The 12,508-nt window shown below is 46.2% G+C and overlaps 4 protein-coding genes across 4 annotated transcripts; 1 reads left to right on the top strand and 3 right to left on the bottom strand.

Annotated features, from left to right (window-relative positions):
• The first annotated feature begins 952 nt into the window (after nt 1-952).
• On the top strand, nt 953-3,309 carry TSTA_021410 (class V chitinase, putative). Its single transcript, XM_002484273.1, has 4 exons — nt 953-1,457; nt 1,508-1,532; nt 1,580-1,814; nt 1,867-3,309. The coding sequence occupies exons 1-4, from the start codon at nt 1,213-1,215 to the stop codon at nt 2,538-2,540; spliced, it is 1,179 nt and encodes a 392-aa protein (XP_002484318.1). The 5' UTR covers nt 953-1,212; the 3' UTR covers nt 2,541-3,309.
• On the bottom strand, nt 2,757-4,305 carry TSTA_021400 (uncharacterized protein). Its single transcript, XM_002484272.1, has 4 exons — nt 4,011-4,305; nt 3,542-3,960; nt 3,363-3,487; nt 2,757-3,311 (listed from the first exon to the last, which is right to left on the bottom strand). Exons 1-4 carry the CDS (start codon nt 4,160-4,162, stop codon nt 2,985-2,987), a joined length of 1,023 nt encoding a protein of 340 aa, XP_002484317.1. The 5' UTR covers nt 4,163-4,305; the 3' UTR covers nt 2,757-2,984.
• Nucleotides 4,306-5,462: 1,157 nt separating this feature from the next.
• On the bottom strand, nt 5,463-7,135 carry TSTA_021390 (cell cycle inhibitor Nif1, putative; the record flags this gene model as incomplete). The annotated part of the gene is made up of 2 exons (XM_002484271.1): nt 5,463-5,601; nt 5,649-7,135. The coding sequence occupies 2 exons, from the start codon at nt 7,133-7,135 to the stop codon at nt 5,463-5,465; spliced, it is 1,626 nt and encodes a 541-aa protein (XP_002484316.1).
• A 130-nt stretch (nt 7,136-7,265) lies between these two features.
• TSTA_021380 (uncharacterized protein) lies at nt 7,266-7,677 on the bottom strand (the record flags this gene model as incomplete). Its single annotated transcript, XM_002484270.1, has 2 exons — nt 7,266-7,387; nt 7,419-7,677. 2 exons carry the CDS (start codon nt 7,675-7,677, stop codon nt 7,266-7,268), a joined length of 381 nt encoding a protein of 126 aa, XP_002484315.1.
• Nucleotides 7,678-12,508: the final 4,831 nt, after the last annotated feature.

Below are 12,508 nucleotides of genomic sequence, written 5' to 3'. Positions count from 1 at the left end.
GTGGGGTACATACTCCGTACACCCTTCACGACGCCTCCAGACCAGAGACAAGCTGTCTCTGGTCTCAGACAACCGATTATCGGACTCGTTTAGTTTGTAGAAGAGAAGAAGAAGCGAAAACGAATGAGCCCATGTCGTGTGCCTGTGTGCTGGAGGCTGGAGAAGAGATGGATTTATTCAGGCAAGCGCGCAAAACGAACATCAGCTAATGCAGGTCATGGTCCAACCCCGCCCCGAATGAGTTCACCGTGGTGGATTCATTGGAAAGGATGAAAAATTTTTCTCCAATCGCTGGTAAGAGTGCTCTTCAGTCTGAGTCCGTGAGAAAGACTTTAAGCCAAAAGGCTACAGGGAAGACCGAAAAAGTATCCCGGACGAGTGTCTGATTGGCTTGCTGGGACAGAACAGTATCTCGTGACCTTTTTTCCTCTAGCATCATTTCTGCATTCACTAGCATCTTTTCATCTATTCGATGGACATATATTAAGAACTAGACTACGTAATCCAGGCCGGATCGGCGCGATCTGGGTTTTCGTTTTGCGGAGTGCGCCGTGCATTACATTACATCTAACTATGGGGTTGAAGTGACATGTCTGAGAGTCGAGGCTTAGCTGGCCCCTCTCTCCGCGAGGCGAGGCGTAATGTCAGTTTGTTTCTTACAGGTTGACTGAGTCAGATTGACAGACAAGTGGATTGTTGTCGATCCAAATTATGAGGATAACGGGTTTGCGTCGTCGGTTCGGATGTGGGTATACGGGATGAGTATGCCAGTGTCTATTGTCTATATGGCGCGTATGAAGAGCCATAACGAATGAATGAATACATACCTACCTACAGAGACACAAGTATCAATCTGCCTAGTGGAATATAAGTAAAATACCCACTTCCTCTTTCGGGTGCCTGCTTCCTTCCTGCCGCTATCCCGGTCTTTGTTTCTTCTTGACTTCTCTTCATTACTTCTTCTTCTTCTTCTTACACTATACAGTCTTATCCCCCTTATTCTTTCACTCACGGACGATCTGTAAAACCCACCGACGCTCGCTATTGTCCCCTGTCTCCTCATCTCCAGGACTCCCCGCATTAGACAGCCCTATCGAAGCGGGATCTGTAAAATGCGAATGCCTCGGCTGATATACTAATCCATCAGTCAACAAACCGAACTTTGACTGAACAACCCTCTGCGAAACGAAGATCAAACCTCACTTTACACACATGTATTCGTTCATGACGCCGTCCATCTCAGCTCCCAACAATGCCTGGACAGTTCCTGCACTAAACGATCCCTCATCCACCACGCCGTCATCGGCTTTGGCTTCCTCTTCCTCGAGTTCGGCAGCGTTTGATATCCCAATCTATGCGAATGCCGCTTATTACCCGAATTGGAGGATATACAAGAAACAGCCACCGTCCTCTTTGAGGCTGGGCTTTGTGTCTCATGTGTTTTACGCTTTTGCTTGGTACTCCCAACAGCCATCTCTATATGCGGAAATAAACTAACGAATTGTAGGGTCAAGGAAGATGGACAAGTCTATGTACGTCGTCTCTTACGGTTTAACTTCATCCACTAATCCATCAACAGCTCAGCGATGAGTGGGCAGACTCGCAAATGCCAGTCGACGGAACCGAGGGCTGTCTCCGTGCCTTCACTCAGCTCAAGCAGCAATATCCGCAGTTGAAGGTCATTTTATCAATAGGAGGTAGTGGTAAGGGCAGCGAGAACTTTGCAAAGGTAGCCAAAAGTCAGACGGCGGTTGCAAACTTTGCATACAGTGCCCGCGCCTTGGTGGATCAATTCGGGCTGGATGGGATTGACGGTATTTCTGCAAAGAGCTGAACAGAAATGGACGGATATGCTAATATATGCAGTCGATTGGGAACATCCCTCGGATCTTCAGCAAGGCGAGAGTTTTGTTTATCTGTTATCACAACTACGGATTGCTTTACCTAGTCCGCGGTATATTGTGACCTGCGCATTACCAGCTGGAGAATGGGCGTTGAAATATATCAATCTGACGGTGGCCCAGAAATATGTGGATTTGTTCATGATCATGTGTTATGATTTCTCGGGACCTTGGCTCGATCGAACAGGACATCAATCTCAGTTGTACACGCCGCCCAATCCATGCAACGAAGCCGCTGCAATTTCCTGCCATTCCGCGGTTACATACATACTGAGTCAACGTGTCCAATCCAATAAGATCCTGACGGGAATTCCAGTCTATGGAAGGTCCTTTGTTGGCGCCGACAACGTCAATCAACCGTACACTGGTACGGATGGAGATGATGGGGTATTCGATTACAGTGATCTCCCTCGACCAGGCGCCAAAGAAGTCTACGACGAGTCCGCTGGAGCAGCATACTGCGTTGGTGGAACGGATGGGGGATTCGTGTCGTACGATACCCCGCAGACGGTTGAACAAAAGGCGAAGTTCGTGACCAGGTCGAGGCTCGGCGGGTTATTTTATTGGCATATCACAGCTGATAAACGAGGAGCCAACAGTTTACTCGAAACAGGGTACAACACGCTACACGACTTTTAGCTGCTGGGGTGTACGATGTATACTACTGTAGTGAGGAGGGTTCTGTTCTTTCCAAAACAAAAGTTGTTCATGCTATTGTTATAGTATGGAGGTTTTGTGAATCAAAAGCATTTCATGTGATGAACATGTATGACACGACTGAGGTACTAATAAGCAGATGAAGACGAGTAGAGTTGTACGTACATAATATGGACACCTACATCTATCTAATCACAACCTTAAGGACATAGGTATCCATGTATTCTCCCTAATAGTATGCATTTGTAGATCACAATTTAACTACGTATATAGACTGAATAAAAATACATACAAGTGAATATAAACTTATTACGACGAGTACAATGCAGGTATCACAGCTCTACTTCCCTACCCAAATAGGAAATAGGTAGGATATCCAAGCCGTAACCAAAAAACTCAAAAATTGGACAGAAGAACAAAAGAAAACTACAAAACACCCGCCAACGCCCCCAATCCTGAGTTAATCAATACCTGCGTAACATTCATCGTCGTCTCGAGGGGATTCATGGCCAACGCCCTGGAGTAATACGGAATCTCGACGCCGTTATACACACTGGAATTACCCAGGATACTGAGCGGGATGATTCCCGATGGGAAAGGGGCGTTTTTGCCTGAAACAAGGCCGATGACTTGGGTTTGGTTTATGGTTGAGCGTAAAGGGATTGTGTTTGGACCGGGTCGGAGGGTGAGGTCGTTCAGGTAGGATTGGCCGATTTGGGTGTTGTTTACGGAGACGTCGAGGGTTACATTTCCCTTTGTCTTTGATTAGTATACAAGCATGAAGAGAAAAGGGGAGGGGAGTACCATCGAAACGGTTATGGCACTGGGGTTGGGAATGAAAACTGTTCCATTCATATTTGTGCCATCTGCGCCGGGGGTGAGTGAGATTTTGATATCTTGGAGTTCAAAGCCTTTGAGGCCGTTCAGTCCTGTTTTTGTCAGTATTTAACATATGATTGAATAAAAGGGGCAGGGAGGGGTACCCTTCATAGTAACAGTCTTATTATACGTTACCGTATGCTTCGGCAAAGGACCTTCCTTCAAAACTGGCCGTCCATAGATATTCAACTGGAACTCCTCCAAACCCAAAACCGCCATGGAGAAATTTGTAACTGCCTCTGTATTATTCAGATCCAGGTTCGAATCAACGACAATAACGGCGCCATCGTTAGTCTCCGTTCGTGGTACGGGTACCACAGCTAAAGGGGCTGTTGCGCCGACTAGGGCAATGGTAGCGTTGAATGCGTAGATGGTTGGGTGGTAGATTGCTTTATTTCCTAGGACTTGAGTTTGGTTGATGTGGATTGATGTTGGGGTTGGGTCGCTGAAGGCAAGGTTTGTGATGTTGAGGGTCGATTTGTTTACGTCGTGTTGGGCAATTTTGGGATAGCCGACGTATACCCTATTCACAATTAGAACCATATCTTCTAGAGATAGGGAAAAGGGACATACAGAGGTAAAGTAATAACCAACACCACAATCGCAAAGACAATAAAGTGAGCCCACCACCATTTCTTGAAATGAGCGCCGACCCGGCTCCAGAAGCTGGGTCGTTCAACGACGGGTTGAGCGGTGCTGTACTGGACTTCGTCTTTGTCGGACATTTTCTGTTGGTCGCCGAGTCGTCCGATATAAGTATACAATCTGATCTGTCTGTTTGAAATGGGTCGGACAACCTCTATATACCCGTGAAGACGAAATAGCGGGGGATCAATCAGAGCAGACAATTCCGGACAGGAAAAGAATTATCAGGAAAAGTAGGGATGGAAGAAGGCGTATCTATTGGTAAAATTTTTTTTCTCTGGGTCCTCGAATCAGACTAGGATCACACGAACATTGCATGGATTGATTAATTCTTACTTAATTTAGACTTGCATTTCATCTATCCATCCCTTGGCTTAAGGAGCCCTCGGAAGCATAATGGTTACCATGGATTGTATTGCGGTGTATCAGTCAGGGATATTCGAGTCTTTTAGCTTCCAGAGTCCAAGACAGGAAAGTACCTATGCATGAAGCTGGTGGAATGAGATGTTAATTAAGGTATAAGTTAAGGATGTTATGGGCATGGATTCAGTATGAAGGACTGCTTCATCCGATCTATCCACCCTTGATCAGCAACACAATCTACTAAAACATATTCAATCTGGAACAATCAACCATGTCTTGATCTTTAGGACATGTCTTCATCTCGACGTTCAACCGTTGCCATCAAGCCCAAAAGCAAAATCCGGAGGACGCACTCGGAATGGGGAATAGGGTTGATACTCCCCCACAAACCCCGGTTCTTCCGTTCCCATGTATCAGACTCTTACGCCGTCCACTTTATGCCTAGAAGACCCAATCATGTCTACCAGCCAAGACAGATTCTAGACAACTGACTGGGTTACTACGGGGTTGGGTAGTATATTACTTACTAGTGCATATGTATCGACTAGACCGGGAGACTGGGGTAGATGTCCGTTTATTGACACCTACGCCGAAGCCACAATCTGCCCGCTTTTTCTTATTTTGCCCTGATTTTCTGGTATAAAGGGATCCGAGCTCATTTTGAGTCTTGCTGTTGGTTTCTCTTTGGGTTTTTGGTGTGATACCGAGGTTGGGTGTTTTCACGAGCTATTTTACTATGAATTTGAAGGGATAGACCTAGGTATTCGACTTGCACGTGGAGTGGCTTAGTTTACGGAAACGGAATAATGGATATCGAACAGATGTATTCATGCATCAAACTAAAGCATCATTCGCAGAAGAGCATGTTAGAAACATTATCGGGACGAGGATTGACCCGGCAAATAGTGAAAGGGTATCAATGAAAAGAACAGGACCGTGCCGTACAGAAGAAAAGTAACGAAGGCAATTGGTAGAAAAGGAAAAATTGAAGGTAAAGGAATATATACGCGAATGGAATCATTTTTTTCGTGCAAAAATACTGCGTGTTCGAGATTTACTGCGTGGATTCTTGTCCGATGCGCCCGTGTCTCGTCTGCGTGGCTGTCGAGATCGCTTCGAGTCCTCGTCATCACTCATATATTTGTCTTTGTAGATCCTACTTATCGTCAGTTCTTGCATATCAAATCTCCACTGTGGACGTACCAGCTATTTCCAACCATGCTCATGCCCTTGGCTTCCGCCAACCGATAGTAATGAGCAGCCTTCTTCAAATTCTTCTTACACCCAATGCCCTCTGCATAGCAGAATCCTGCCTCCGCAAGAGCATCCGCATCACCCCACTGCGCAGCAATTTCAAAACACCGGAGCGCCAAAACTTTATCCTGCTCAATCCCCCAGCCATTCAAATGGCTAACTCCTAGCTCATAGATGCCAAGAGCGAATTGCGCCCGACGAGCTTTACGAGCTGCTGCATCCCTGCCACCTGCGGGCGCTTCGTCGTCTTCGCCAATGTCGAGTCCGGCTGAGTCAACTGCTTTTCGCAGCCACTGCACGCCTTCTCGCTGATTCGGTCGCATGCCCCAGCCGTGTCGACAAGCCAAGGCATACAATAACATGCCAGTCGGGTGGTTTTGTTTCGCGGCAATTCTTAAATGATAAGTCGACTCCTGCAGTGCTCCTTTCTCATGACATTCAATACCCTTCTCGACATGCTCTTCGGCCGTCTGCTCCATTGCTGGTGATGTAGCCGTCGTCTTCGAAGTGGGAGGTCGGATCGTGCTATTGGACTCTGTTGACACCGACGTCGCGTCATCCAGGCGCTCGCTATATGAACGTTGCAAAACAGGATGCTGGCCTGTCTCTCGAACAATTTCGTGCGATTGGCGCACTGTCGTAGGAACAGTATCAAGGGGATCGACCCGTGTAGGCACTTCTAGTGGAGTATCAGGCGGCCGAGTATTAAACGTAGCATTGGTCGGAGCTTCCTTGAAATGTGCCTCTGGAGACGGAGTTCGGCGCTCTTGCGGAGGTGAACTTTGGAAAAGAGGCTCCTTCCATTCGAAATGAGGGGTTTGCAACCCGGCAAACACCAATGAATTTCTCGAAACCATACGTCCACGAGGAAGGGAATACTTGGCATACACGTACGACTCAACGGCAGATGAGGGCGGTTCCTCGCCCACTGCAGACATGGGTTCTGCGCCGAGAACAATCGGCGCTGGCTTATTCTCTCTTCGTATCCCATTTGTCGAGTGCGTCGCTAAAACTGGTGTTGAAATGTTCGAATTGGGCTGAGATGGCGTTTCGGAAGGCATAACTGGTGACGGCGCTGACAAACTCATACTCGTGCTAGAACGACTGAGCGGGCGAGAGAAATTAAAGGATGGGCGTGGTAGGTAATTGGAAGCTTCTGAGCTGACGGACGGCGATCGTGGATGTGAGCGAACAAACGGAGACATGGGCGAATGCGGCATGGATATTCCGCTGCCTGTAGATAGTTTCCGCGACTTTGACCACGTTGAACCTCCATTCGAACTGGTATAGTCGTCGTCAGAACTTTCTGGTTGTGGGGAATAATACAAGGAGGGAGGAATCGGCGATGCAGGTGCCAACGTAGTGGACACCTGGGGTGGTGGGATAGAATCGTAGGATGACTCGCGAGAATTCGATGGTGTTCGAATATGTGGCATTGTATTCGTAGATGGAGTACTGGTTGATCTGGTCTGGAGTAATGATGGATCCTCCTCTGGAGATCTGCTCTTAGCGACGAAAATATTCACCGGCAGTCTTTAGTCGGTCTCTGTCTCTGGACGGAGTTGATCAGATCACGCTCTCGCTGTGTAGCATCGATACCGCTATCCGGGGTGCTGCGATGAGCCTAATTTTGTCTTCCTCGAAAGCATGATGTGCGCTCGGGTCTGGCTCGAGCTGCTCTGCGCGATCTTGGGACTGGTTGAACCAGTGCGAAAGTACCAGGTCGAGGCTGCGACAAAGATCGTGCTACACTCTGAGGAGGTAATCTGCTCATTCGCCTATCCCGCCTCATAGATTCGTCCAGTTGTCTCGCCAGTAGACGACCTTGCATTGCGAATGCATCGAGCGGAGAGAGGGTGGGAGGTATTTCGCCGTCGAAGTGCTGAATGCGCGGCGACGGCATGCGAGGGGTTGGGCTTCCTCTGGCGGAGTCGGAGCCACCAGAGCGAAGGTCAAGTAGATCGAGTCGAGAAGACATGATGTGTAGTCTTCCTACCCGGACGGATCAGCGACCGGCGCAACAATTGACGAACTGTGATGATGGTGTTGGTCACGTCCCGAGCGTAAGGCACCGACGAGTGTCAACATTGGGGTTGACCGTCGTGAATAAAGGTCGAAGCACGTGAATAATCGAGGGCTTTATTTCAGACAGGTGATAGTGATAGTTGACGGCTAGGTTTCGAGGTGAGACATGTACTTGTTGCAGGGGCGAGTGGTCGAGCGTGACGGCCCAAGACAAGTGGAGATCGTCTGGACGGTGATTGATCGAAAAGATTGAAGGTTCGTCGGGTTAGAAAGGAGCGGACAGCCACAAGCGATGTACTGGGCCAGGAAAAGACTTATAGAAAGACGAGGTGTCAGAAGAGAAGTTGTTGAGATACTGTTGCAAAAGAGAAAGCGTCAAGGGGGATGGTTGTGTTGTTGGCTGGAGAAAGAAGGGACCCCGTCCGGAAGGAGCCAATGACAGCCACGATGTGCCACTTTTACTATTTCTTACTAAAAAGGGACTGCTTAACTAAGTTCCTATGCTTAATTACGCTTATTCTATGGCAGTCCTTGCGTCGTGATAATTGCAGCAATTCAGGGGTAAGGAGTCTTGGCTCTTGGCTCTTGGACTTGGACAGAGAATATCTTCTTCGACTTTGTTCATTCTTTCTTTCCTCCAGACCAAGACTGCTACTAAGATTTCCAAGATTAGTACGTAACATTTCTGTCCTTCTCGAAGGAATTGTCGTAGTCTTTACAGATTCAAGAAGAGTCAATATTGGCGATTTGACATGAAATCGACCCTTGCTAGTAATTTTGACTTCGTAATATTCTGTATGATATCCGGTCATGATGCCATAAGTGGTTTGGCTTTGTATTTTAGTAGGTTTCTGCAGTTTCCTATTGGTAGAAGTGATAAATATGGCTGAAAGATTGTGTCACGGTAATTAATCTTCCTTGATGGAGTAACCTTGTACAATTGCCTAGGTGGTAACAGCATCAATACATCCATATCCAATATCTGGAGATTATTTGTCTTCATGAGCGTATAACTCATTAATGGTCGGTGCAATGGAAGGATGATTAGGGATTAACCCTGAGGACGTCATGCAGCTATAAATGCTCCATCGTCGGACATCTATGAGGTTTCGTAGAGATGAAGATGGTCTAGGGCAGGGTCTGCGCTGAAGATGGTGAGAAATGGGCTGCACATCTTTGAGATATCGGTATTGTATTAGAAGCATAAATTCGATTGAAGATATATGGAAATTAAATAGGAAAAAGAGCAGACATGGCTATATACAATGATACATAGTACAAAGCATGAAAATATTGTTTCAATCCCGTCTGGGCGTGTCGGCAAGCTAACCATTTTCGGCGTTACCCTGGACGATTAGTTTATGTGGGCTATAATTACTGTGGGCTATATCATAGTTCTCCTGGATTAAATCTCTGAGGATGTATAGATGAGTGAAATACTCGGCCAGAACAGTAGACGAGAGCGTCGAATCAACCGTTCATGTCGATGGATGAGTTCCAAGGTTCGAGAGTGATAGAGCCGAGACTCGAAAGACATCCCATGGTACCTCGAGTTTCTTCAGTCTTGTGTATATGCTCTGAGATTCATTCCCATAAAGTATCCAGGAGTGACTATCATACCAAGACCCTTTGAAAACCGAGACACTGTACTACCAAAGGCCAAAAAATCACGCAAATTTACGCACACGCCTTCATATTTCGATCTATACACTCGAGTACAAGATTGATGCTAAAAAAAATTACGACTTGGTACGACCTTCTTGTCAGTATTCCTGAAGCGAGCCTTGATTAGACGTCCGTAAAGGCTCGTCTCAAAGGAGCTTCGTCAAATATATTTCTCAGTTTGCTACTACAGACTGCATCATGTACCTGAATTGTTGGAATGATGACCGGTCAACGGTAGGGCTAGGATCATGCCCCTTAGAGCTATTCGGATGATCCAAGAACCATGATGACACACCACATTGGAATACTGTCGTGATTGACATGCGAGCATCTACACATCTGTAATCCTAGGATTGCACTCCGATCCTGCAACATACTACAATGATAGCTGTAGACTGTCATACCTACAGCCTCCAGTCATATTTCGCCTTTTGTCCGCCGCCCACCTGTCTTGTATTTAGCTCCGCATCTTGCACTACCAAGTAGTGTTCTGGTTATTCATAATCAAATTTGGCCTTCAGGCAGGCAACAATTAATCTTTTACTGATTGGGCATATTTTATATGTTACTCTCATGGTATACAGGGATCGGCAACCCCCCGGATAGTTTTGTGGCTTGCAGTCAAGCCTTGGAGTACTGGCTGACCAATGCTATTCCCAAAGCAGTGAAAAGCGCTTGTTTTAACGTGCTGCTGGTGCTAAGTGGTTTTTTTTTCCATCTTCGATTCAAATGGGCAGAAAACAAGAGACATTGAAAGATTATTCGGGGAACTACGAAAAGACTCTGCATAATATAATATCCTCTCAATTGGCGAAGATCGTTATTTATCAACTCTGGCTATCCGATATTTTGGCTCCGAGTGTCGATAACGATACTTTTCAACTGCAAAAGTGCATAACTACAGCCCTACCACTTTGTTTGTATTGATTGACCAGCGTCGTCGATGGACCAACTCTCTTGTTCACTGCCACTTTTCACACCTCAACACTCTCCCCTTTGAGGCGTGACTGTGAGCTCACTCAATATTGGTGTTTGTCATTAGTGTGAACTGTTCATGGTTCTCGTCTTGCCACTCGCGTTGCCTGCAGGATTCGTTCTTGCGGCAATCAATTTGATCTTGGATCACATAGCATGACCTATATTGCTTGCTTTTTGCATGATGTGTAATGATTGGTGATATAATGCGTTTTATATCTCATTCTTTCCTATGATTGTCGTCTACAGTGTCATCATTCCCCTGTTCTCATTGTGGAAGCAAGATACTGTCAAACAGGGCAAAACTCGTGATGTCAGTTGAGGCCTGTTAGTCAGCTGCGAACGAATCTGGCCGGTAAGGAGGTTCTTATTTTTTCCTTGGTTATTCCGAAATGATACTTGAAGCTGCCGACACGAGCATGGAAGTATCTGCTGGTTTCATAGTAATTTCATGAGGAGGTATCATGTGATGGCCTCGATTATTGCTACTGGGCATTGTACTTAGGACGACATTTCTCATTCCGAGACATCTCTGCCCCAGCTCAGACTGTGTATGCATCTCCTGCGGTTCGTTCTCAATTGCGTGATAACTGGCATGTGGTTAGAGATGATTTGCAGTGCGAGCCAATTCCCCTTCACGAAAAGAATGGTAATCGCCCATTACCCCGATGTGGTCATATATTGTGACCACCTAGAAGCGGTCATTGGTCAACCAGCTCGACTCGACCCTCTTTGCACTCTGTACTACTTAGCCTTCCAACCTTGGAAGTCAAAGTTGGCATACAGATGAATGGAGTTATCTTGAATCTTCGTGTAAGGAAGGTGCCTGAGTATCGATTTTTATAAAAAATCTGTCCAAGTGCGAACTCACCGGCCGACTAGAGTAGAGTCATGACCGTGCCAAACCATCGCTACCAGACATCTATCTCCGAACTGGAGCCCAAAAGCTCCGCGGAGTATCTTGCGTGAAGAATATTGCAACTCCATTCTCGAGTGGCACGGAGTGTAGAATGGATTCTCCAACAGATGTAAGTATATCCACAAAATTCTCAATTCTCAATAGTGTCTCTGGTGTGAAGATTCTAGACAATGCCAAGCCTCAATTCATAGGCCCAGCATCTCAGGGAAAAACTTTCTTTTCTGGTTTCTTTTTTCCCCTGACCAAGATACAGATAATCTTATTTGAAAGGAAGTTACTTAAGTCCCAGTGTAGTTCGCAGTGTAGCTAGGAACGAATGGTCCAAGCTGATCATGATGGAGACTACTTAGGGTTTCGAGGGTCACGGGAAATTGCCCAATTAGGCAATCGAAACTTAACCTTGCACCTGCTTAGGGCTCTCTCTCATAATCTTCAAGCAAAACGCCTTCGAATTGTGTCCCGCTCCAGAGCGAATACAGGTTCTTCCTCTATTCAGTTTCTTCAAGCAATTCATAGGAAATAATCTTTGAATTCTAAGCACGAGGAGCTCGAGTATGCAAAGGCTATTAGTGCGAAATTATGTAGCTCCACTTCAAAACTGATTACGTTATGAAAAAGCAGGTAACTTAACATATAACTAGTTAACTTAAGTTAGTTAACTAATTACATGAACCCTAAGTGGAATAGGAGGAGATCAGTGAGAAGTTCTTCTTTCCCTTTTTGAGCAGTTCTTGAGAATGGAGATACCTGAAAGGGTGAGTACGTTCGTAGCAGCAAGCCAACAGTTCAAAGCCAGGTACGGAGTACTTATTGGTAATTATAGCTCCCATTCCAATTCTTCTTCTGATCTTCGATGTAGCCAACGGTGCTAACTTCATACTAAATTAGTAGGATTAGCACCCCGTATTTAGAGTTTAAATGCGCAGCATTTCCCTTTTCAAGTTTTAGCTCCAACCTAACTCTCACATAATCGCCTATTGGCTTAACTCTCTTAGCGAGGATCTAGTATCTTGACTGAGCCCATATTGAGGGTCTATAGCCCCAGCGTCTATCCAGTACCCAGAAATGGCCGAGGATCGTTGTCTTACCAGCCCTGTAGACCCTTCATCTACTCCATATCTGTGTATTACTACATGGATCCATTGAGAATGATCGGCGAAAGGCACAAGGCGGGCTGAGATGCCGCCCAATAACCTGACACAGGAATTTTTTTCATACATGCTTC

Source organism: Talaromyces stipitatus, genomic scaffold, assembly GCF_000003125.1.
Source record: "Talaromyces stipitatus ATCC 10500 scf_1105507295549 genomic scaffold, whole genome shotgun sequence".
Lineage (NCBI taxonomy): Eukaryota > Fungi > Ascomycota > Eurotiomycetes > Eurotiales > Trichocomaceae > Talaromyces > Talaromyces stipitatus.
Note: the sequence above shows the minus strand (reverse complement) of the source record. Positions and strands in the feature narration are given on the sequence as shown.

What these genes read in the sequence shown, in the direction of transcription:
- TSTA_021410 (XM_002484273.1), top strand. Translation starts at nt 1,213, where the DNA reads ATGTATTCGTTCATGACGCCGTCCATCTCAGCTCCCAACAATGCCTGG. An exon ending in GTGTTTTACGCTTTTGCTTG is followed by an intron (nt 1,458 to 1,507) that starts GTACTCCCAACA and finishes AACGAATTGTAG; the next exon opens with GGTCAAGGAAGATGGACAAG. An exon ending in AGGAAGATGGACAAGTCTAT is followed by an intron (nt 1,533 to 1,579) that starts GTACGTCGTCTC and finishes ATCCATCAACAG; the next exon opens with CTCAGCGATGAGTGGGCAGA.
- TSTA_021400 (XM_002484272.1), bottom strand. Translation starts at nt 4,162, where the DNA reads ATGTCCGACAAAGACGAAGTCCAGTACAGCACCGCTCAACCCGTCGTT. An exon ending in TTGGTTATTACTTTACCTCT is followed by an intron (nt 3,961 to 4,010) that starts GTATGTCCCTTT and finishes AATTGTGAATAG; the next exon opens with GGTATACGTCGGCTATCCCA. An exon ending in TAAGACTGTTACTATGAAGG is followed by an intron (nt 3,488 to 3,541) that starts GTACCCCTCCCT and finishes TGACAAAAACAG; the next exon opens with GACTGAACGGCCTCAAAGGC.